Here is a 25,642-nt window from a genome sequence, read left to right on the forward strand (position 1 = left end):
CTGACAGTGAACTGGCTAAACAAAAGTTTCTAAGCTAACATTATGCTAATGTAACTAATGTTAAGCGTGAATGTCTTAAAAAATATCACACTTTCTCTCCGTTAAACAGTTTGAATTCATTCATCACATCAAACATCACAATATATGAGAGTTTATTCACTAAGTTCAGCAATTTCAGTTCCACTTCAAAGTAAATTTCACTAACGCTAGCAAACAGCAGCTAACAGCACCTAACGGGGCTAACAGCAGTGCTTAGCCACAGAAAAGTTTAGGATATCCTCAACAACTCAGTATTGGTGTCACCGATCAGAAGTGAGCTTCAGTGACTCATCGACTCATATCAGACTGTTTTCAGTCTTTTACAGCCTCCTTCAAAGTAAATAAAGGTGGATGCTTCTCACCTGGCATATTGACAGCTAAGATAAACAGTGGACTGACAGTCTGTACAGATAGCAAAACTCTCCAGGGCCACTTCCGTCACTTTGCTATCTGAGTACTTTTCAGACCCGTGACCGGCGTTTTTAAGGCGACTCTGGGGTAAACACATAAAATGCGCCGAAATATTTAATTGATATAGATCTGTGTTTTATTTCTGATTGATTGCTAAGTGTCGATAGACTTATGTGTTAAAATATAATGTGTGTGTGTGGCGGGGTGCTGGGTTGTTTTTCTTAACACAAACAGCAGTAGAAATATCCTATCTAAATTTAATGTTTTGATATCTCCTGGCTGACTAAAATATGTTTTTCCTACAGCCACTGTAGCTAGGATTATGCACTAGAATTGAAAGGGGTAAGGAAAAAGACCTCAGTTGTCTGCAAAACTTACTGACATCTAGATATTTAACACACTGTAACTTTAAAGTTCTATCAACTCCAAATAAAACCATAATATCAGTTTTTTAATTCTTTCACTCATTCTGTGTTTAAATGACCCATGTTCTGAAATATGGTCCAGATCAATGTATCTGACTGTATTCACTTTTAAGGATGAAGAATTAGCCACTCGGTGTTTTATGTGGCGCTAACTTTGAACCTTCAGCATTAACATTTTGGCCCAGTTTGTTCACTTTTGGAGCCTTAAGTAAGCATATTTGGGCAAGTGGTTGCTAGTTTTCAACTAATGCTGGCAAGCTTGATGAGCAAGTCCATCTATGTGGCTGCATGTGGAGTGTATGGATACATTGCACAGATGCAGACGCCTGCTAATTAGAGCTGCTATGTGAAAAAGTAGAATTTTACTCACCATCACTGCAGCACAGACCTCTTGGACCATCTGTACCTCACAGCAATGCAAATTATTTGTCAAATTATTCAGTTAAAAATGTTCCAAACACCACAAATGAGCACAGGTGAAACCTAGCTGACAGTTCGAGCCTTGTTTGGAACTACTTTGAAGTTCCACTTTCACATCCTTTAGCTTTAATTTATTCCTGGAGTTCAGCTGCATTTAGGCACAACAGAAAGCTATTCAGCAAGGGTTCATTTGAATTTTTCTGCAGAGTTTTCATCATATCTAAATTTAAGGGCAGCTGCTGATATTCTTAAAAGCACATGTGGATGGTTAAGGTCACTCTACTTTAAAGCTGAAATGCAGCTTGTAATAACAGCTGTCTGGCGGTTTGTGGAGGTCAGACTCTTTGGAGTAAAAGACTGCATTAAAGACAGGGAGGAACATGTGAATATGACCATGTAGTCAGTTACTTTCAACCATCCACCTGAGGTATTTCACCATAGCAAAATGCTTTTCTGTCCATGGTTTATGTGATTTTTTTGTATTAGTGTAGAAAAACATTGAAGGTTTCCTTGGTAAGAGAAATTCTTCTTATTGTATTTTCACACTCTCACCTTTTAAGTGTCCTTGTAGGAAAAACTCTCAGAAAATCCTAAATACTTCAAGAGCAAATTAAAAAGTGGAAACCGAGGACGTACAAAGGACACACTGTGGGCACCTTGGAGGCTTCTGAAAATTATTCATTCTGTGCCCATTTCTGACAAATAGAAAAAGAAGGAAGAATAACTTCTCTTTCACCTTCTCCATCTGGAACCAGAAGGTGGTCTTCATCCTTGAGAAACATCAGAGTAGAGTAAAGCTGAGTCGCTGCAGCCTGCAGCTGTTAACTGCTGCTGCAGAAGAGGTCACATTGTGGGAAATTGTAATCTGAATCACCCGAAGAAACAAAAGTACTGCTACTGGAGATGATTGGGCTTGCATCCTGAACATTACAGGGTTGTTCACTTAAACAGCTGAAGCCTGTCCCAGCCGGGAAAAGTGCAATACTAAATAAATTTCTAAATTTTAAGGGGAACATCACACTCTCTCGTTCTGTGTTTGTTTTGAAAATGATATAGACAGAATAAAAGTCTTTAAACTGCTATTTAAGTGCTTTTTTTCACTATATACATAACTGTAGTCTAAATCACAAATATGAGCTGGTTTTAATGCATATTTAGATGCATTTTAATACTCTGGTTAAACACATCTTTTTTCTTTTGTCTTTTTTTGTTGTCATTTAAACAAACTGTTCATTTATGTTTTTCTCCTAATCCTGACATAAGCTGTTCTTAATGCATAAAAAAGGCAGTGTCATTACCCTTTATATCTGCCATATGTATTGACTTTAGTTTGTATTATTTTTATTAAAAAACAACAAAAACAACCACAACTTTATTCACAGCACGAGTCTCCTTATGTAAATGTATAATATCAAGAGTGATAACAGTAACCATCCAGTGGTACAAATGCTACTAAGGCTATGTACTGGTTTGCAAACTATCTACTAACTTTCTACTCATGCAGCACCTTAAATATCAGGAAGCTTAACTGGTGTCATATAAATTTCCAGTTATATGCTCTCTTTATGAGCATGGACACCAACACACCACTTCAGAGAACTATATATCCTCTCTCACCCCGGTTTCATTTAAAATAATGTTTAAAAAGTAATATTTTGAATATTTCAAACAATTTCAAATAATTTGAAATATTTTTATACATCAAAGAAATTGTAATTTTTCTGGGGTTCATTCAAAAACATGAGATTTCCCTGACAGGATCATTTTAATTCTCAAACAAATATTTCTGTATTATACCTTCTTAGAGCTTTTTCTCACATTTATAATGTGCATATTATTTAATAATGCAAACTGCACTATTATAATGCACAATATCGGTCTTACTCTTTGAATAACCTCGTTTTATTTTTATTTTATTTTTGTTGTTTATGTAAAACATGTGGCAGTGTCTCAGTATAAGGATCTATCTAACCACTCCCAAAGACCATTCGTTGCAATGTTTGCATTGTCCACAAGGGGGCAGCAGAGTACCTCATATTTCATGAACAGCCACCACACAGAAAGTTTCTCCATCTTCAGAAAACAGTACTGCATGATTTGTTGTATCCTATTTATTAAGGATTAGAAACACTGAAAAAGACACTCAAAACACCTATGAAAACATGAAAAAATACACATCGAATAGCAAAAGATTTGTATAAACCGCTGATAACACTAAGGCTATGAAACCTTTTATTGACAATATCGTCAGCTGTCGCTGATGTTGGCACCATGCTAAGATAGTGTTGTTCACATATAAGAGTTTATTCTGTGAGCAGAAACCTGAGCCTTGAGATGTTGGGCCTTTTTTTTTTACAGAGAGGTGTGAATATGCAGCTGCAGCAACCATGCAGTGATTTATTGGTGTATTTTTGGTCCATCCATGTTTCAATTTCAGTGAATGTGGTCTGTGCAGGGTTGTCCCAGTTATTTAGTTTCCTAGAACAGGTTTAGGTGCCTTCCTTATCCTAAGGGTATAAAAGTGGGGAAACAGGGTGCAAAGATGGACAGGTGGATGAAAAAACTATAAATAGCTAATTTTAAAAAAAAAAAGTTAGAGACATGATGGACACAGATCACTGGACAGAGTAAATCATGACAGATGTTTGTGCGTTTAAAGGGCTGGACTGAGCAAAGGCCTGGTCAGGAGAGTGGTGGCAGGGATCGGGTACTGACCGGGCAGTACTTCCCCCTGGATGGTGATGGAGGAGGCTGGGTAAGATGTGGTGATGATGGGAATGGGCGGATGTGTCCTCCATAGTACTCTCGCCCAGTCTCTGAGGCCTCAGCTTCCGGATCCTGAGACCGACCTCTGGGCCTGCGTAGCTGAGGGGGAGTGGGTGAGCAGGTGGGCATGCACCGGAAATGAGAGGGAGAGTGGTGGGAAGACATACGGCAGATAGGGGAAGAATAACACCCGGGAGCTGAGTGGCGACTTGGTGATGGATGGCGACCGGGTGAGCGGTGCCGGCCAGGTGAAGAGTGCCTCCCTCTCAGCGGTTCCTTGGTCTGTTTGGGGGATTTGTTTGACTTAGGAACCTTGGATGTCTTAGGTGTATTGGGTGATCTGGGAATGGGATGAGTGGTGGGGTAAGAACTGGATGAGTGAGAGGTGAGGCCTTGGCTGGGAGAGGCAGGGTCTCCATTGTTGGCAATCTTGTAGAGGAAGACATCATACTGAAGGGGCGGGTTGTTCTCTGGGTGAAGCTTGGCCTCTTTGGGGAGAAGCACTTCCAGGCCAATAGTCACTCCATCCTGATGTTGAAATATGGTAAGTGGAGAAGATTGCAACAATGCAGGAAGAGTCATGAAGGCAAAAACATGAAATCAAATTACATTGACAAGCACAGGGGTGACAGTGGGCCCCTGGGATAGCTGAAAGCTACAGTATTGATTTTTAGATTCTTGGTGTAATTAGCTTTTGGGGGAAAATGATGAGAAATACCAAATAACAAATACTGTGCTGATTTACATGTCCGGCAACTACAGAGCAACATTCAATTAATATTCACTCTCAAACTCCTGTGGCTCTTGTTCTCGATAACTCCAGAATAAGATCAGTGTCTGTTTGCTGAAGAAGGATGTAAGAGGCAGTAGCTCCAAAGAGTTACAGACTAGCTAGCTAAGCAGCGAGCTGAGAGACGCTTTGAGCTTCGTGGAGTTAAGGGAAACTGCACAGTTAGGTAATAATTTCCATTAGATACATAATAGAAATATAATGATTATAGCTTAAACTGTAATAAAATTTGGGACTAAGTGGCTATAAATGTTGAGAATTTATTTTAAACTGTTCTGAATATCAATATTCTTTTTCATAATGATGACATATATACTCACTGGCCACTTTATACAGGTACACTGCAGCAGCTCAGTGCATTTATGCATGAAGACAAGGTCTGCTGAGTTTCAAACAGAGCATCAGAATGGGGATGAACAGAAGTTTAAGTGACTTTGAATGTGGCATTGTTTGTTGGTGAACTGGTCTGACTCTTTTACAAACTGATGATTTGCTGGGATTTTCACATACAACCATCCTTGTTGATGTTCTCGGATGTTGGAGGAGAATTGCGACACCGCTTTGAACTTACATGAAGATAAAAGTAATTCAAATAACCACCCGTTACCACCCATTATCTCTGAACTTTATGTTAAAGCTTGAAGCAGGTGGGTCAGCAGAAGATCACACTGGGTGCCACTCCTGTCACCTAAGAACAGGATACTGAAGCTACAATTCAAAGAGCTCACCATTATTGGACAACAGAAGATTAGACCAGCGTTGTCTGGTCTGATGAGTCTTTCTGGTGCGACATTCAGATTAGAGGGTCAAAATTTTGTGTAATCAACATGAAAGCATTGCTCTATCCTGCCTTGAATCAATAGCTGAGGCTGGTGGTGGTGCTGTAACAGTGTGGGAGATTTACTTTTGGTTGCTGACCATGTCCATCCTTGTTATCCTGAAGTGTAACACACCATGTCACAAAGCTCAATCATCTCTAACTGGTTTCTTGAACATGACATGAGTTCGCAAATAGTTGCCACAGTCACCAGATCTGAATACAACAGAGCACCTTAGGGATGCTGTCATTTCAATATGGACCAAAATCTCTGAGAAATGTTTCAGCACCTCGTTGAATCTATACGACGAAGAATTAAAGCAGGGGCTCCAACCTGGCACTAGCAAGGTGTACCTAAAAAACTGTCAGGTGAGTGTATATGATACTTAAAAACACTGCTGTCAGAAGAGGTGTTTAGCGTAGATGAATAAAAATAACTATGGCGAATTACATTCTCATCAGTGTAAGTACAGAGTGGAAGTTGGAATTTGGGGGGTATTCAAACAGGAACATGTGTACTTCTTAATACATGGAAAGTACAGATAAAGGAGCATACTACATCAAAAATTAAAAAAACAAAAGAAAACTCAGAAATCCTGTTTCCCTCTGCCAGTCTGGTTAAAAAGCCTGCGTTAAATTTCTTCATATTGAACAAAACATGTTTCATTTGAACCTTTTGTTGCGGTTTCTATTCATTTGAGGGAGCTGTCCATGGTTCTGAATGGGCAATCACTATTGTGTGTGCAGACGGTGCAATCTGTGAGGAGCCTACTGTAGCACAAAAGCAGGGTCAGCCGAGCATTCAGTTATTATTAGCGGGAGAGCAGCTGGGCAGTAGTTAGCTTCATCATAGGCAGACATGCAGAGAAAGAAAGAAAGAAAGAAAAGAAAAAGAAAGAGCTGGACAGAGAGATACAGTCTGGAGGAAAGCTCACAACAACACACGGGGACAAGCTGGGTAAATTAAAAAGATTTATTCCAACAACCGTGAACTGCAATCCTCCATGTATACCAAAAAAAGTACAAAAGAATAGCAAGGTACATTAAAGCATTATAAATCACACTGAAAATCAAGACACAGCGTGTGTAATATATCTATTGTATATAGTATATCAACTCCGAGCAGTTACTTTGACCTCATGTAATCTAGACATATCCACTTATTAGCAAACATTAATATTTCGCAAATACAGATCCACTTAATTTCCACGTACTTCTTTTTATTTTATTTTTTGTTGCAAATATTATGTTTTCAGACACTTTTCATTGATAACACCAATGCATGCGGGCAGAGAGCGACAGTAAGGCGGGGCAAGCAGAGGTAAGGGGAAGGAGGGGCTGGGGAAATGTGAGAAAAGACAGCAAAGGATTTCATTGGCCAAAGACCAAGGCAGGGCATCAGCAGAAAGGAAAGTCAGTCAATAGTTGGTCCAAGCCAGAGGTTTTAGTCCAGCATAAGGGGCGGATATGAAAGGAAGGAGGAGGCGGCACCACTATGTGATCAGTGTTGGCATGGTAGCCTTGTAAACAAGACTATTGTGCTTTTCAAGTTGTAGCTTTAATTCATGTTGTGCTTACTTTTTACATTAGGTCTCATCAGACTGCTAGAAATGCACAGTATGCACTTTGCATGGTGTAAACGATGTTAGCCTCGGCGCTATGTCGTTTGTGTGTGTGTGTGTGTGAGTGTGTGTGCACACTTTAACAGAAGGTGAAGCTTTATACCAGGTTGTTCTGGAGCATGTTTACCTCGGCTTTTTCCTCCGTGTTGTTAGGAGTGAGGCCGTGGTCGTGGACGGCGGAGGCCGGGCGGTTGTTCTCGTGCTTTGGGGAGTGAGAGTTGAGGATGTTCATAGACCCCTCCTCCTTGGGCTGCGGGGACTTGGCTTGGTTCTCCTGCTTCTGCGGCTCATCCTGCAGAGAAAGTTGGTTACGCTTCACAGATGCTTCATATGCAGAGAAAACGAAATTTTAATGACGAGGTACAAAACTATTCTGGGAAATACAACAACACTTCCATGGTGCCAGTCTTACAACTTACAACTCAAAGCTTTATCCATCTCACATCTGCACCTACAGGCACCTTAAAATCCCCAATTAACCTGACGCACATGTATTTGGACTGTGGGAGGACAATCCAGCCTGCAAGGTGAGAACAAAAGCCTCTGGAAACTTCCAAACCAGACTTTTTCTTTGCTGTAAGAGAAAACCTTTACACCAGTGTGCAGCTAATATGCAAGACATGCACAGAGAGACTTACCAGAATGTAGTAAATGTGTTTTATCTAACTTAAATCATCAAGTAATTAGTGGAACCTTAAAAATCTACAAGTTCTTTTTATTTTGGGGGGAATTTGGTGAAACATTTGAACAATTTTGGAAGATTTGCTTTTAAAAAAGTTATGTCAAGTGGTTCCATACAACTCTTTTAGGTAGCTCCTAAGAAACTGTTTAAGTTTATCTGAGTCATTTGCTTGTGAAATACTTGTCTTATGTAGATACATTTTTTTGAGTGCACAGTATTTTGTTGAAAAATCACAAACACACTCAAGTACATTTTTTAAAAAACTATTTTGGTCAGTAAATCCAGCTAAACAGAATTCTTGTAAAATAATAATAGTGAGATTTCCTTTTTAAATTACTCTTTTTACTCTCTTAGCTGTGCAGATATGCATCTTTTACTGCTTGGGAATATAGATATGTGTACACTTTTTCCCCTGGCGAAGGTAAAGTTATGTTGAGGTCTAATAATCATCCTCAGGGGGGTCTATTTTGTGTAAGATTGCACCTTTAATTACAGAACTGAACTTTTACTGTACTGTTGTTTGCAAGAGTGTGCAATCACTTGCTCAGGCAGTCATTTAACAGGGAAAAACTGCTTAGTGTGTGCTGGGGAAAGATCTAATATAGTGGCGCATCGCTGTGCATTACGATTTTGCAGAGACAACTTAATCTGAACTGGCAGAAATACACTGCCAGACTAGGAGAGACAGACATCGCAGAGTAACTGGCCTAACTGAACTTAAAGATGACATTTATAACTGGTTAAAACAAAAAACACACAAAAAACCCTTCCAGAAAACCCTTCCCCTCTTGCTTGCTCGAGATAATCATTCTTGAAAGTCACGGAAAAACCACCACCACCACCTTCACATCCAGGCCTTTATCTAATCAGCTAATCATACCGCAGCATAAAAAAAAAAACCTGTTGGACCTATGACATTTAAAAGAAATTGCAATACAGGACATGTACCTGCAGGGGCTTTTTAACCCCCCGACCTGACATTTAGAGGATCCGGAAGATACCGAAAAGTAGCTATAATCACTACACTGAAATGCAAGCACCGCTCTCAGAGTAGCAGCTTATTTTTAAAAAAAAAAATCCTAATTTGATCACTTCAGGTAGTTCAGCTAAGTGTCGCTAATGGACTGAGAATCAGAATTCATTTCTGCAGATCAAATGTGAAGTCAGTCCCAGAGACTTGTTTTTGTAAGATGCAAATCCATTGTGTTTCGTGTCCGTGTGTCAGGCTCGTAATTGTTCAAGCTATCCATTGATTGGCTTTTCACTAACATCTGAAGGTCAAAGTCACATCAGGCGGTAAGTAGGGCACAATCGATCAGTTTCACTGGCTACTGTTGTACGCAATTCGCCGAACGCCCTTTCACATCAAAACAGGTTCCGAAAATTTAAAGTCGTGCTGTTGCTGTTGATCTCCTACACCCCCTACGCCGTTTAAGTTATTCTCCTATTATATCCGTCTTTATTCACAAGAATCCACACTGAATTTTAAGTATGAATTTACTCATGCATCAGTAACCTTCTCTATTGCCTTAGTAACCCAGCAGGCGATTGATGGATGTAAACAGGGGAACAAACACATCTTCCTGCAAACACAACACCCCCACAACACACACGCACGCACACACACACACACACACAAAAGAATTGTGGACAGAAATGAATGCATTACTGCATGCTACAGAATGCACAACCTGTGGAGGGGTACTGGGGAGAAAAGAGGAAACCTGCTGCAGGGGGACCCAAAATGGCTGTTTGAGCTGCATGAAGAGCAAGCAGCTGAGACAAAATGGTGGCTCAATTTCCTCAGCGAGCTTCTCAGGAAGCTGCAGAGGCGCAGGTAGGAGAGGCAGCAAATGTATGAACTCGCTGTTTCTCCACACAGCGATGCCTACATATCTGAACAACTGGCTGCAGGACGCCTGGCAGGGTGTGATTAATCATTACAGCTACATGGAATTCAGCTGATACGAGATCAGGTGCGGGAAGAGGTCGTGGAAGTGACAGCTTGCAGCGTATAAAGTGCAAAAGATTTACAGTACTGTGCAAAAGTCTTGAGCCGCATCTCTTTTCTTGATATTTTGCTGAGATAATGAGAAATAGATGTGGCGATTTATTAAAATGTGCAAGTATTCATGCATATAAGGCAAAAAAAGGAGTTTGTATAATTCTACCTTTAATCCACCTTTATTGTTCAACACAGCCTGAACTCTTTTAGTCAAGCGTTCTTGTAATTTCTTTAACTAATCTTCAGAAATAGTTCTCTAGGTTTCTTGAAGGACATTCAAAGCTTTTCTTTGGAAGAGAGTTATTTAGGGAGGCCAATCCATGACTGATAGTTCTTCACCGTGTGTTTGTCTATTTCAGGCATTTACTGCATTGGAAGTGTGGTCATTGTCATGGTAAAAAAAAAAAAAAATGAAGCTGTTGCCGATCTAATGCTTTCCAGATGGTTTTGCATGATGAATTCTGTGTTTGGAATTTCATCAGTTTTGACAACAATTCCAACACCACTGGCTGAAATTAATATGCAACCCCTGACGGAGCCTCCACCATGATTTACAGATGGCTGTAGACATTGTTGTACCTCTCTCCTGACCTACTCTGTACATGCTGATGAAGGTTTGAACCCCCCAAAAAATGCAATTGATCCAACATGATGGGTTTTGTGACAGGCTGCTAGTAACAAAGTGCTCATACAGATACAATTTAAAACTGGTTCTTTGCTAATTGTCTATGTGTTGAATCAGGTGTCTTTTTTACACTTGAATGCCTCTGAAAATGGTCAGATCCAAGGACTGGACTGAAAATGGGTGAAAACGCAGCCAAATGGAAAAACTCTGAATGACCCTCACAAAGCCTGAGGAACTATTGTTCAAGAAAACTTTAAAACACATGGGAATGTCTGGCTACTTGAAACAAAATATAAAGGAGTAATGGGTGGTTCGAGATTTTTGCACAATACTGTAAGTTTCTAGCAGTTTCACAGTTGGGGACTTTAAAGCAAAGCCAGGGAGGAAGACTAATGTAGGCAATGTGGGCATCTCCTTTGTGCTTACCTGGAGCTGATTATAAGAATTTCTGGGTTTATAGTCCCAGGTAAAGCTGGCTGTTGATGGCCTCTGAGGGGAATTGGTCAGGGTGAAAAACATTAAACACAGACATACGCTACATTTTCATCTATGTCTTGATATAACAGGACAACATTATGGTGTGTTTTGGTGTGCCTGCAAACTTCAGATGGCAGTTTAATAACAAGAACAGTGCAGCAGAAACATACAGTAGACTGAATCATCAAGCGAAGCTGGCAGGGAGACAACACAGGAGAGAACACAATGAGGTGGGAAGGGGGAAAAATATATAGAAAAATGAAATAAAACCTAAGAAAAAGGGGGGAAAGGGGCCAAACATGAGGAGAGCTGGGCATACCTGACAGATAATGTTGTCATAGTACGCCAGGTTGTGAGTATGAGCTTGGGGAGCGGGCGGAGGGGTGTCACACAGTTTCCTTACGTTTGGCTGTGAGCCGTCAGCTGTTGTGGAAACTGAGAGGCCGTCCGTCTGTGGCTCGCTGCTCTGTGGGCGGTACTTACTGCAGGATGGCAGAGAGAGAGATTTGTGTGGTAAATATTTGGAGTAATATGGTTGTTTTTTGCATTCATATCTTTAAGAGCTGCATTTTTTCTCCACTACGTATACCAGCTCGCACAAAACACATGTCACTTCTGTGAAAACCAAATAATTTAGCAGACTGACTATAGACTTCCTTTCACATGTGCTCTGCTTTGACTGCCATGTGCTTGTAATAAGGTTGTCACCTCGCTTTGCACCGACCAAACTGTGAGTCACAGCTCTCTTTTCAAAAATATTTTCTCACTTCCCGGTCAAACGCACACACCTGCGTTTGCGAAGGCGCTTGTTCTCGTTCTTGAGGTGGTGCAGCCTCTTGGCAAAGAATACGATGATCATAAAAAGCAGCAGGAGGACCACGGAGGACACGCCCACCACCACGCACAGCACCTGGAACTCGGTGACGGCCCAGTCGCAACGCGCACCTTTGTTCCACACGTAGTCCTGCACATTGCACCTGGATTAAGAAGGAATATAAAGAGACCATATTAATTTATTATTATTAACTTTCTGTCTTTCTTTCTATCCTCAAAATAAAAAAGCCAAATGCCCAAGAAGGTGTGTGCCTGTGTGCCAGAATTATGCCTACAATGTGTAAGTGTAAACTTGTACTCAGAGCTATTGACATGCTGTCCTGAGGTCTTTCCAGCAAAGCAGGGATTTGGCCTGCAGCCTAGCCCCTTAATGAGATCAAAGGATCAGAACACGTGTGTGTGTGTGTGTGTGTGTGTGCGTGCGTGCGTGCGTGCGTGCGTGCGTGCGTTTTCCATATTCCTGATCTTTTTCTGTCAAACTACTTACAACTTTTTCACTGCTGTTTGAGCATATGTAAGTGTGTGTGTCCATATGCATGTGTGTGTGTGTGTGCATATTACTCAGCAGGTATGATAAGATAAGCAACAGTTTGCCTCCAGGCTTACAGAGAGGCTGCAGGAGAGGGCAGATGGTGCCATCAAGGCGTGAATGAATGCTTGTGCATTTGCATGAGCAGTGTGTGAGCGCGCGAGTTTGTGTGACCTCAGTGTATTGTCATCTTTCTCGTACTTTCTATTTGTGCATGCTGTGTGTCTCTGTCAGCTGCCAGCAGCCTAACAACACACACACCCTCTTTTACGCCCTGCCTCCAAAACCCAAAACTGAGATTATCTCTTGGGGACCCTGCTGTGATCTTGACAAACCCTTGTGACACATCAGGCCAGCCTTCTGTTTCCGTGTTTGTGCGTGCGTGTGTGTGTCTGTGTTTCCAGTGTTCATGCTACATCTTTTCAATTGTGTGGGAGAACAAGCATATTGGAAATTATCCCAAGAAGACAAATTAAAAAGGGGAATATTTTAGCACCCAACGACCCTCTCGGGCACCCCTGCTGCCTTGCACATAATGTGCACACACAAATGCCAGTTGCTCACCAAAAAGTCACATCCTGCCTTTAAATTACTATGCATGATGGAAAAAGGAAGACTGTATGATCCTGTGTTTGCATAGCTCTCACCTGCAGAAGGCTCCCATTCCTGGCACTACGGTGCACACCCCTTGATTGAAGCAGAAATTGGGTTTGACGTCACACTGAGATACACACACCCCGGGCCCAGACTGCACAAAGCCCAGCCTGCAGCCACCCTCCCCCATGGCACCTCCTAAGCCTAGCCCCTCATCCTGGTCTTGCCCTGACATGGGAGGAGCTGGTAAGGGTGGCCTGCTGTCCACGTTAGGCTTGACCTTGTCGGGAACAGCAGGAGAACCAGCCAGGAGCGGATTCTCATCCTCCATTTCTGCTGGAGGTGACGGGGAGGGTTCGGGTTCTGGGGTTGTATCGACTGCCGAGGGGTCGTCATCATTGGGGGATAGATAGTCGTAAAAATCAGAAAGGGTCCATGATGTAGGGTCGCCTGCCTTCTGCTTTTGGGGCTTGGGGGCTTTCGCCCATCCCAGAGCAGCATCGGAGGGCACGACGTCGGGGGCAGGACTGTGAAACTCCACGGTGATGACGTCATCGGATAAGGGGTTCCCGGGCTGATCTGGACCCCCACCTCCTGCGGTTAGCTCCTCCGCCACAGGTGGGTCCTCCTCTACAAAATCCAAGTGGACGCGTTTATGTGAGTGGTGGTGTTTGGTGGAGCTGAGTGGGAGTTTGGCACCAAACACAAGGCCTGCTCCAATCAGATGGTCTCTCTCTGCTGAGTCATCACTTAGCACCATCCTGGTGTTCAAGGCCTCCTTGTTGACAGATGAATGGTTGTGATGATGGTGGTGTTTGCCAATTGAATGCCTCCCTGTCAATCACACACAACAAGGGTTAAGAGCTCAACTTTTGACTTTTAACTCTGGAAACTGTGAAGCATGCAGTTCATGCTTTCCATTAAAATCTGTAGCCTCTAGACCCAAGCCATCGCAGCAGCCAAAGAAGACATTAAACAGCTGCTTTAAAAGCCTTTTATTGGGTGAACCTACTTTGATGTGTGAAACTGAGGGACCCTGACATATTTACAAATCATAACACCAAAGAATAACAGAAAACTGAATTGTTTTGGCTTTTATTTGCTGTGGTCTTACTCTTCACAAAAAGTACACACAAAGGTTTTTATAGATAGATTTAACCAGTCCGAAGGTGCTGAGTCTAGTTTTGTATGATAAAGACTGAGGCCCAAGGATAAAGTGTGAATGGCTTTGGTAGATCCACTGCAGTCTCCACCACAGCCTTGTGCAGAGGTGCTTTAGAGTTGTATTAGCCTGGTTTTCTAAGAGAATTCACCATCTCCCTGACTATTAACTCCTCTGAGCTTTAAAATATTATTCAATTATAAACCAAAAAATACAAAATCTATTCAGTGTGAGTGAAAGTGTTACTAAAAACTTGGCTCCACTTTCCCTTTGAAAAGCCAACTGATTACTTGTCAAAGAAATGTCAACAAGAGCTGAAGACTGCATGATGTAGGATTAGCGCCTGAGTCATGTGCTCTAGTGACCGAGACCGGGTGAGGATTAGATTAGGGGTTAGAGTTGTAGGTTAGAAGCCGCCTGGCTGGAAACTTCTCTTGCTTTTAGCAGTCTACAGAGAAAGACGCACACTCATAGGCAGAAAGGCGAAGATATCACCAGAAAAGTCTTAAAATCTTCCAGCAGGCAGCAGACTGCTAATTGGCCCCTCACTGCATGCTCATTCTCGGCAGCCACACATAATTAAAACCCACAGAACTCTCTTTTAAATTCAAGCGGAGACACGTATTTCCAAAAGAATTTGGTAACACTGCAAAAAAAATGCACTTGATATCTTGACAAATTTCCACTTGGTGAAATGGTGCAGCTATAAAACGCAGAGTCTCTGTGATTTAAGCCAGCGTGAGCATTATATCACCTCAGTAAATCTGGCAAATAGTTTAAGCAAGATAAGGAAATAACAGGATACTATCAAAGGCAGTTTCAGCCTCCTACTTTTGGGCATCTAGGAATAATAAGTGGGTAAAAAGGAAGGTAGGTGTAGTAATAGCTCAGAGGTTAGGAAAGCAGGCTTTTAGTTTGAAGATTAGAGGCCAGCTGCTGGGATCTCCTCCTGCCTGTGAGATTCAGTTTGGGGTTGGGGGTTTTTTGTACATGATGTCTGACTAGACTAAGGTTATTACACAAAAACTTAATTTAGACATTACAAGATTAATTTGTTTTATTCCATAAAAGTTGGAGTGATTTTTAGAGTGCAGTATGACTGTGTGTGGAGTCCACTTCAGAGCTGTCTTTCTAAAACACAGTGAAACTATAGGGTGGGCACTGGATGTGTGGAAGGTGGGTTGCAGGCTACCCAGTACTACTTCTTCTTTCTAAGTGATTCCCTGGCTCCTGCTAAGAAATTAGAAACAGCACGGTGCTATTTTTCCATTGGCTGAAAAAATTTCACTTTTTGATTGGGTGAGGAGCACACATGCCTGAGTGAGCTCAGCTACTCCCTGTCTGGCATATGATGCTGTGTTCATACATTTAGATTTTCTTTCTTGCCAGGACTCAAATGATACCCCTCCCACACTGAAGACACTCGGGCCAAATTTTAAGGATATCTGTTTAAACTGAAACATTTTTAAAGCATTATTTATACTAAATTGTAACGTTGTCAGCTTGGCATTCATTTGGGCACAGGGAGAGAAATCAAGCCTGACATCTAAACGCAAAAATTCCCCAAATGTGAAATTCACAAATTAGCACATAACAAGGAGGCGCTGCTGATTGCTGCTGGAAACACACCTGACCAAGAACTGTTTGAGCACTTAAAAAAAACACAACATATCGTTTTTACACATATGTTTTACTGCAATTAAACAAACGAGATACCGTAATTTGTTCCCAGAGTTCATAAATGTGTATTTTTTCTGCAGCTGAACAATAACAGGTGAGCTGATGTTTATCATTTTTGTTCTGAGTTAAACTAAAAGCTTTAGCTTTTAAGTTTTAAACAGACATAAAAGAGCACTAAACGAATCCTGAAGCATATCAGAGGATTGTGCAACAGCATTAATGATGTAGAAGTATAACTTTTACAGAATTAAAAAAAAAACACTTTTCTGGATGTAAAGCAAAAAAACTTTTTAAGTGGTTTTCCTGAGATTTTACTGGTGATCCTGTATATAAAGTTTATATGTGTTGGACACAACTAAAGTTAATGTAGATGGTGGTTCAAAGTATTTCTTTCATTAAAGAAAGAAAGAAAGAACTGGCTGCAGTGTTCCCACAGTTCACTACATTTCAAGAAGCCACTTCTTCACACTTTTCCACTGGCTCGTACATCTGCAAATGGCCAAACATGGCTGGGCTGGACAGCTTCTCTCCCACCAGCACCCTGAGATCAATGTGTCCAATGAGATCCCTGCTTTCAGTGTCTGGCACTTCATTCGGGACTAATACAAAAACCATCTGAACGTGCCTCGAGTCACGGAGACTAGCGGTGGCTGAGGAACCATGAGATTCACCTCACACACACATACACACACACACACAGTGCAGTTGCCATGGTGAGATGTAAAGAGGTGCCAGGTTGAAAGGAGGAATGGAGCGAGGGAGTTGCAGTGGAAACAGAGAATCTAGTGTTGGTGCTCTCTCTTGTTTTTCGATCAATCAGCCAGGCAGTCACTCTGCGTTTTATGCCAGCTCCATCTCTGGGAAAACTCAGGTGGCAAGGATTGCAATGCCTCACACTTTGGAGGAGAGACAGGCTCCACCGGCTAAATCTGATTACAATGAATTCTGCTTTCATTTAAAGGTTCAGTCTGCCGATTTGTTCTCTGTTGAGATGCGGATGCTGCGTATCCTGTTAGCAGCTGGCAGTCTTCGTGGAGATTACAAGAGCAAAGGGGCACAGGAAGAGATTACAAGGGCAAGATGATCAAATTGAATGCACGAGCCCCAGCTTGCTTAGCAGTCTTAGAAACAGTGCGATTTGTGCCTTTAGCTGCCGCTCGGCTCTTAACCTCTGGCATCACACGGAGCATGTCACCATGGTAACAAGTTTTACCTGAGGTCACTGTGATTGGTTGGAGTGCAGACTCCCAGCGGCCTTACCATCAGGGCACAGTGGGAAGGAACCCTGCACACAAGTACATTGTAACCACCTTTGACCACCAATATAAACCTAAAAGATGCTGACTACAGCTATTATTTTCACAGTCAGCAGTCAGGTAAAGGTGCCTACTGAGCAAAACTGCAACATCCAAATGTAAGAATGTATTAATACTTGAGCCTTATTGATTTATTTTACAATCAAACATTCATTTATGATGAAAACCTGCAGCCTCCGCCCATTGATCCGTGGGCATTCAAGATTTTTTTCCTCCTCCCCATCTCTGCGAAGGAAAGAAAATCAAGGAGATGCTGATGATCTGATGTATTCTGACATATTATGAGCTTTCTGGGGCTACGGGGCAGATGGACCTCACATTATGTACTGGATACACAGAAGCACACACATACTCACATGGAGGAACGCTGGGGTTCTGGATTCAGTCCACATTGTTTTACCGGCATGGCCAACAAGAGAAATCTATTCCCGCAGGAATGTTTGTGTGTGTGTGGATTGACTAGCTTTGAGCTCAAAATGATTAGCCAATTAATCAATCAGCTGACTGCAAGAATAATCTCCAGTTTATATTTGATAATTTATTAAAATCAAGTAAAAGTGACAGATTTTTTTGGGGTGTGACTTTGTATCTTATGATGGTAACTCACCACCACATCACCGTTAGACAAAAATACCTTGACTAAAGGCAGCACTGAACTTGTGAACATTTTATAGACTAAATAAATAAAAACCAATGAAGTCAAATTACCCAGTCATGAAAAAAAAACGTATATTATAAAGACATTAGTCTGCTGAAGCAAACCTCTCTGCGTGAGTAAAAGAACGTATTAAATTTGAGCTGAAAATGACGTTATGACAGCAGGTGCTGCATGTTAAGGGACTCTGCAGGAATACTAAAGCAGTAGTGAATCACTTTACTTGTTTCTTCGTTTTATGTGATGAGCAGGTTACTGTTTAGTGAAAAGCAAAATATCTAAAAGATTTGCATCTCCCCAGGCAGCCAGTGAAATAAGAATCCCCTGTAGGCCCCTGCTACTCTTAATTAAACAAATATCCCCTGGCAAGTGGTCTGCGGGCTTTAAACATGGGGGACAGGATGCCAGGCATATATTTACCGGTCAGTAGATTAGATTAGATTAGATAGAACTTTATTAATCCCTCGGGTGGGTTCCTCTGGGTATGACATAGAGTTAACGCCTCGCTATCCACTGAGGGCGCGAGACAAGGCTGCATGGGGGGGGGGGGGGGGGAATACAGCTGATGCGCGTGCTCGTGTGAACCCCAACGACCCTCTGCGTGCACAACCCACCCTGTTGCTGGGCAGCGACAGCAGTAGCGCTCATTTTTTATATTTCCAGGATTTTTCACATTTCCACCACTCGGGGGGAGCACGCGGGCGCGTGTCTATGCCACACAGATACACAGACAGACACACGCACAGAGCAGGAACCGTCTGTGTCAGATTTGTGTTCCCACAAATCCCAGGGGATGGACAGTAAACGAGAAGGAGGAGAGGGGAGCGGGGTTGGCCTGTCCAGTCGTCTCGCCCCCCACCCCTCCTTCTCCTCAATGTCTAGAGGAATTCAGTCCTTTCAGCACCATGAATGGGCCTCCTGTAGCCCGGCCACGGTGCACCTAATCCCGCCTTTGTCTGAGGAACGCACCGGCACGGCGGGTCGCAGCTGCAGTGCTGAACTGTAAAATGTGTCTGTCGCTGTGATCGTCCACAGACATCTCATTATTTTTCATTTAAAAAAATGTACAGCCGGGTAGTAGATCTTACATCTTTGAATTAACATAATTACAGGCAGGGGGAGGTCCCCCCCTCCTACCCGCCTTTCACACGCTTAATGAACCTGATACTGGCTGAACCCTGCCCACAGCCACTGGTTCAAGTGTCACTAGTGATCAGTACATATAGCAGCCAATAGGATGAGAGACAAAAAATACAAGGTTTATCTGCAGAATGTAGTGATTGGTTGGACTGAGAATCCAATTTTGTTCGTGCTATAAAAATGTGGACATTTGGGCATTTCTAATGGCGAATGGCCAAACTAATCAATGCATTGATAAATGTGTCCTCACAAAACAGAATTACCAAGCAAAGGCTTAATAATCATAATGGATAATGCCAACAGTGCCCACATTTTAAATGGCATCTATATTTCCATGGCGCATGCACGGACAATTGGATTTGTCATTATTTCTAATCTATGCCAAAGCAAGTGTGATTTGGATTCACGCACGTGCGCGTGCTTCCTTACAGAAATAATTAAAGGCAGCACGCACGCACAGGGTGGGACACGGTAGATCCGCGGACTTACCGTGAGCAGACACAGGGAGGATGACCATTGAGATGGTCAGGAGCACCTGCCAGGTCCCCAAACGGCTGTCAGCGCGCGCCATAACGTGGGCTTATTCCCTTGGATACAGTGATGCAAACTCTGGTCCTCGTTTCGCCGGTCAGACCGTGGACTGTACAATAATCCTCACAGAACTTCAGAGCTTGTCTGTTTTCGCCATGTCGCCTTTATCCTTCCAAACGCCTGATCTCTCTCTCAGCTGCAGTGTGTGCGCGCGCGTGCGTGTGTGTCAACTGTTTAACGGCTAGGGTTCGGTTCCATTGTCCCGGGCGGGTGTCCTCTTCTCCACAGCTTTTGCGCGCGTGCCACTCCGTCGACAGCTGAAGCGTCACCGCGAGGAGTTGTAGTAGTAAAATGCGCGCGACCAGCGAAGGGTCTGCAGACTAGATTCTAATGAGACTGGGTCGTCGAACTGATACGCCTTTTCCCAGCTTTTGGTTACACCGGCGAAGAACGCGCGCGCACAGTGCGCCTCGGTGTCAGAGTGCCAGGCCGCACGCGCACAGACAATCACTCGAGCAAATGCTCCCGGTGTCCAGTCTCAGCTTGCTGTCGCTCGTGCAGAATGGGGGTGAGTGGGGGATTTAAACAGCGTCTGCTGTCACTGGAAGTCAATATGCTCCAGTTTACGCCACAGCTAATGTGTGTGTGAGCTTCGGTCCAAGAGTCTCTCTCTCTCTCTCTCTCTCTCTCTCTCTCTCTCTCTCCCCGTGTGGTTTTTATATGTCACCGGGTTATTTGGGCACATAATGCCTTTGGCCAACAGACAGAGAGAGGTTTGCTCTTCTTTAAGAGTGTGCGTTTAGATAATCCTCTTAGTCTTATATTGAGATATAGACTCCAGACAATAGCAGCTGCTGGTGAACAGCCGCCCCCCCCCCAACACACACACACACTCTGACCAAGCCAACATACCCCCTTTGGATCTCCTAAAGTATGATTTTCATAATCCCTCCCCAATTGTATCGCTTTCCCCCTCTATCTTCCTAAATCAGTTGCTTCCTAAAACAGTGTAATCACTGCTCTGTCACACGAATCCCTTCTCCCATCTCTGTGTCTGCACTACAGTCACCAACAGCTCACGAAATGGCCTGCGGAGGGCAGAGTATCTGCTCTACTCCTAAATGGGATTATGTCAAATACATTATGAAATAATTAGGACCAAATGCTCTGTTCCTAGTGAACAAATTACACTTTTCCTCATTACTCATTAAATCAGGAGTGAATTGATCCCAGCCAACACTGTGCGCTCCCTCCTGCTGTTCACTATCAATTACCCTAAAAAACACTAAAATCTAAAGAGTCCAAACACAATCAGTCTACACTCCTGACAACAGAACAGTAGAGTTTTTTTTTTTGTTTATTTATTTTTATTTATTTATTTTTTTATATGAGATGGTGCTAGCAGGGTGGAGGGACAGCCACACAAGAGGATGACAGAGAAAGAGAGAGACATGAGGATTCAGGGGCTGGACAGAGATGTGTGTGCATAGAAAAGGGGTGAACCTTTGGTGGTGGAAATCGAGAAACAGAAAAATGTTCACAGATGCACTGCCAAACAGAGCAGAACAAAATTGCTTCCGCACCCAACTACTGCCCCTGCAAACACACACACACACACACACACACACACACACACACACACACACACACACACACACACACACACACACACACACACACAGAGATAGATAGATAGATAGATAGATAGATAGATAGATAGATAGATCAAAATAAATGTACACAAGCACATGCATGTCATCTTTCAGTTGTCCCTCTTTCTTTGGTGATTGAATTCATTCGACTGTTTGGATATTTGCAGGGAGAGCTGTTTGGGGACCAAAAGGAAAGGAGTGTATTACTGTGCAGGGTGAACAGATGGATCTTACTGAGAAACAGAATGGAAGAATAACACACCTTAGTCGACGCCAAGCTCTGTGCGTGCATGTTGCGTTCGCTCCACGTTGCTTTTTCCATCCTGTTCCTGGGCTGAACAGTGAGGGGTGAACAGGATGTCCAAAACACCCTCCAAGTGCATATTCTGCGTGTCACTGTAGATGCTGCAACAACCAGTCTACACAGGGCGAAGACAAGACTGCTTTTTGAATTGCATCCACACCCATAAAGCCTTGGGCTTGGTAAGTAACAGTGTGTGGTCCTTTCAGTGAAGCAGTGTTTTTGTCCTATAGAAACTCATCTATTCAAAAAAACTGGGACCTTCATTATATTACCAACACCTTTGTCATCCATGTTATGATCTGGCTCAAAGAAGTTTCACAAAGAAGAGGTTTTATTTTAAATTACATAATAAATTTGCTAAAACTGTTGGTACTGACAAGAGCATAATGAAAAAATCTGGTGTGCCTCTCCAAAGTCAGCCTCAGACATGCATTTATCTATGCCACACCAGGTGTGGTCAGTTTAGCCCAGTAACACCTGCAGACTCTTGCACTGCCACTGCAAAGAGAATAGGGGTTTCAGAGGGTTGTAAAATCCATAATCCATTAAATTGTATCACAAAAAGAAGAAAGCTCTAACTTTTACCACATTTCCAATGTTTATTGACCTTGACACGGATAGCCAGCTAAGTCATTCAATGCGAAATCAGTAAAATCTGACAGTTCCCACCTGAACTTTGCACACGTTGTGCATTTGTATAAGGCTCACTTGTTTTATTGTACAAAAATCAGCTGACTCTGCAGGGGCTAGGAAGGAGGCACTCATTTGTTTTGCTTGGAACATCCCAGCTCTGTAACCTGAATGCACTAATAACAATGCAGAGATACAGAAACGTGTCTCATGAATACCACCGAACGGGCAGTGAAGGCTGCCCAGCGACATCCTTTAATTGGGTGGCTTTCTTGCTAAGCTGGAGTCCTGGACTTTACATTTTGGCTTGCTTTTCATTTTTTATTTCTCCTACCTTGAGAAACAGCTTATGCCAAATCAAATCACGTCGCATACCCAGGAACTCATTAGCGCCCCTCCTTTTGCTCCAACAAATTGTTCTTCTGATGCATCGTGCTGAGCGTAAGGGGAATAGGAACATGAGGTGAACAAGCTACACATTTTACAGCTCAGTATGCAAAGCTTATAATTTGTGGCCCAGCATAACCGTCACAGTGTGATGAATATTGTTTGAAGGGATAAGAGATAATAAAGGGTAACAACAGGCGTAGTAAATAAAAAAGCACTCACTGACCTGGTTTCTGCGCATAATGATTGGCTTTAAACGACTTCTTAAACAATGTTGTCAAGAATTTATTAGAGATGAGTTTGAATAATATTGGAAAAATGATTTCTATCATGGCATAAACAGTGTACAACCGCTATAACCTTATAGATTTATCAAGATCTATAAAAATATACATACAAACCACTTCTGATGCTTATACTTAGTAACACAGGCCTCTTTCCCGCTGATGCAGTGCAGGTGCCAGTTCTGCCCTGTTGTCCTTTTAGAAGCGGCCCTGATTTCAGGAGGCCAAACATCACACAGCTTTATGTCGGGGAAGCTGGAGTAATGTCAGTAGTAAAAGAATTCATGCAGACAGATTCTGAGAGCATCTGTGAGTCATTGGTGAAATTCTTGTAGTACTGTACCTCCGCTCTTCAAGATTTCCAGCCTTTGGCCCAGCACTTTGAATACACAGCATTTTTTTTTTTTTTGAATTAACTCTTTTTATGCTTTCAAATGCCATGAATTTATACAGGAAAGGAGAAAATGTTAACTCAAACATCACAGAGATTTGAACCATATCCCTAGAAGGAGAAAAAAAACAGAGATTTGCAGGATGCCTGGGGCTGTGTCACCATGTATGTGGTCTACCTGATATTTTTAAACATTGTGTATGTTGGTTGGATTATTAACAGATGACGTTTTTTTAGGAAGCTTTCATGCTGTGGCAAAAATTCATAAAAGACCCAATAGGTGCATGCATGACACACAGCCGCCTTGCCATTTTGAACTGGATGGATGATTGGACATCATTTTAGTCAGCATCTTTTTGTTTATGAAACTATTTGATACTGTTACGGAATGAATATATATTCTTAGTGCTTATTTTCTGATTATATTGTTTTATGTATTTTAATAATAAAGGCCTGTATAAAGCAAGGCCAGCTGTGACTCACAAACCAAGTGCTCAGCCAGACTGAGAAACAGGAAGTTTAGTGCAGAGATGCAGAGGCATATTCATAAAATACAGGAAACCAGTACAGGGAGAAAAAGCGGAACTAAGTAACACACACACACACACACACACACACACACACACACACACACACACACACACACACACACACACACACACACCAACTCAGGCCAGAAGAAGTTGTTTTTATCAAAACTATGTGTGATGTGTAAAGGACCAAAATAACACCATTTTTGGTTTCTAATGGTAGAGATTTGCAGTTGGGCTGTGCATGTCTATCTCTTCCGGAAGATGATTTAATAAAATAATTATAAATATTTTCACTAACTGAGTGGTGTTCTCTCGATTTAGTAAAAGAATTCAAAGAACAAAATTTAATACGCTGAGGTAACTCCTCTGTTAAAAAAACAGAATCTCGATCCTAGCTCTGCTAGTAATTACCGACCTATTTCAAAATTGCCATTTGTCAGTAAATTACTTGAAAAAATTGTTGAAAATCAGTTCAGGTCTCTATTATGTAAATTACAGATTCTTGACCCTTTTCAGTCTGGCTTTCAAAAGCAGCACTCTACAGAGACCGCTCTCTTAAGAGTCTATAATGATCTGTTAATGGCATCTGACGCAGGGAACTGTTCTGTGATCATTTTGCTTGATCTTAGTGCAGCCTTTGACACCATCGACCACAAAATCCTACTTAACAGGCTCAAGGTTTTGGCTGGTGTATCTGGCTCTGCCCTAGACTGGTTTTCTTCCTACTTATCAGACAGGACCTTCTCTGTTAGGACTGATAGGTTCTCCTCTAACACTGCTGCCCTGACCTGTGGTGTCCCACAGGGCTCAGTTTTAGGTCCATTACTATTTTCTTTTTATATGCTTCCTTTAGCTAGTATCATTCAATCTTTTAGCAACCTGTCTTATCATTTTTATGCTGATGACATTCAGCTCCATATGTCCTTTAAGCCTCATCAGCTGGATAGGCTGTCCACCCTAGTCCAGTGCTTAACCCAGGTTTCTGATTGGCTTTCAAGCAACTACCTTGTTCTAAATACTAACAAGACCGAGACCATGATCATAGCTCCTCCTGAGCTACATTCTAAAATCAGTCAGGTTCTTGCCTCTTTCTGTCCATCTGTCAAGTCAAATATTCGAAATCTTGGAGTAATATTTGACTCTTCTCTGGGCCTTGACTCTCATGTAAAATCTTTGTCTCGTTCCTGTTTCTATCATTTAAGAAACATATCTAAACTGCGACATATGGTTTCCTCAGCTGAACTGGAAAAACTCATTCATGCATTTGTGTCATCACGCTTAGATTACTGTAATTCCCTGTTTACTAGCTTGGATAAATCATCTCTCTCTCGCCTCCAGACAATACAAAACGCAGCAGCCAGATTACTAACTCGCTCTACCAAGCGTGTTCACATCACTCCCATCTTATATTCTTTACATTGGCTCCCAATAGAGTTTAGAATTCGCTTTAAAATTCTTGTTTTAACATACAGAGCACTAAATGGCCAGGCTCCAGATTACTTATCCAAGCTTCTTTTAAAATACACTGCTGCTCGTCATCTCCGCTCACAGACTCAGAGTCTCTTAGTTGTTCCCCGTACACGATTGAAGACAAAAGGGGACAGAGCCTTTCAGTCTGTTGCACCAAGGCTGTGGAACAGTTTACCACTACAATTACGTTTGCTTGACTCTGTGGATTCTTTTAAAAAACAGTTAAAAACTCTTCTGTTCAAACAAGCCTTTTGTTGATCTACATATTTTATTTTATTTTTTTTACATTATTTACATTTGATTTTTTACATTGTATATAATGTCTATTGATTTTATTGTTTATTTTAATATTTTAATATTTGTGTACAGCGCTTTGTGATTGCCTGTCTGCGAAAAGCGCTTAATAAATAAAGTTTACTTACTTACTTACTAATAATACATAAAGTATTTGTTCGCTTTAGTGTAAATGTT

The 25,642-nt window shown here is 42.0% G+C and overlaps 1 protein-coding gene across 2 annotated transcripts; it reads right to left on the reverse strand.

Annotated features, from left to right (window-relative positions):
* Positions 1-3,977: 3,977 nt before the first annotated feature.
* On the reverse strand, positions 3,978-19,560 carry cspg5b (chondroitin sulfate proteoglycan 5b). 2 transcript variants are annotated; one of them, XM_085346769.1, is made up of 7 exons: positions 19,479-19,560; positions 13,090-13,870; positions 11,868-12,056; positions 11,399-11,561; positions 11,029-11,091; positions 7,418-7,582; positions 3,978-4,589 (listed from the first exon to the last, which is right to left on the reverse strand). In XM_085346769.1, exons 1-7 carry the CDS (start codon positions 19,558-19,560, stop codon positions 3,978-3,980), a joined length of 2,055 nt encoding a protein of 684 aa, XP_085202895.1. The 2 variants fall into 2 exon arrangements, with proteins under 2 accessions (XP_085202895.1, XP_085202896.1); XM_085346770.1 differs by lacking the exon at positions 11,029-11,091.
* Between the last annotated feature and the right edge of the window lie 6,082 nt (positions 19,561-25,642).

The sequence above is a fragment of the Diplotaxodon limnothrissa genome, linkage group LG22 (assembly GCF_057381915.1).
Source record: "Diplotaxodon limnothrissa isolate DT_005_m linkage group LG22, D_limnothrissa_male_GT1.1, whole genome shotgun sequence".
NCBI classification, from domain to species: Eukaryota; Metazoa; Chordata; class Actinopteri; order Cichliformes; family Cichlidae; genus Diplotaxodon; species Diplotaxodon limnothrissa.

Coding starts and splice junctions, on each gene's coding strand:
- cspg5b (XM_085346769.1), bottom strand. CDS start 19,560: ATGGCGCGCGCTGACAGCCGTTTGGGGACCTGGCAGGTGCTCCTGACC. Junction 13,871..19,478: donor CCTCCCTGTGTCTGCTCACG/GTAAGTCCGCGG, acceptor TGTGATTGACAG/GGAGGCATTCAATTGGCAAA. Junction 4,590..7,417: donor ACACGGAGGAAAAAGCCGAG/GTAAACATGCTC, acceptor TTTCAACATCAG/GATGGAGTGACTATTGGCCT.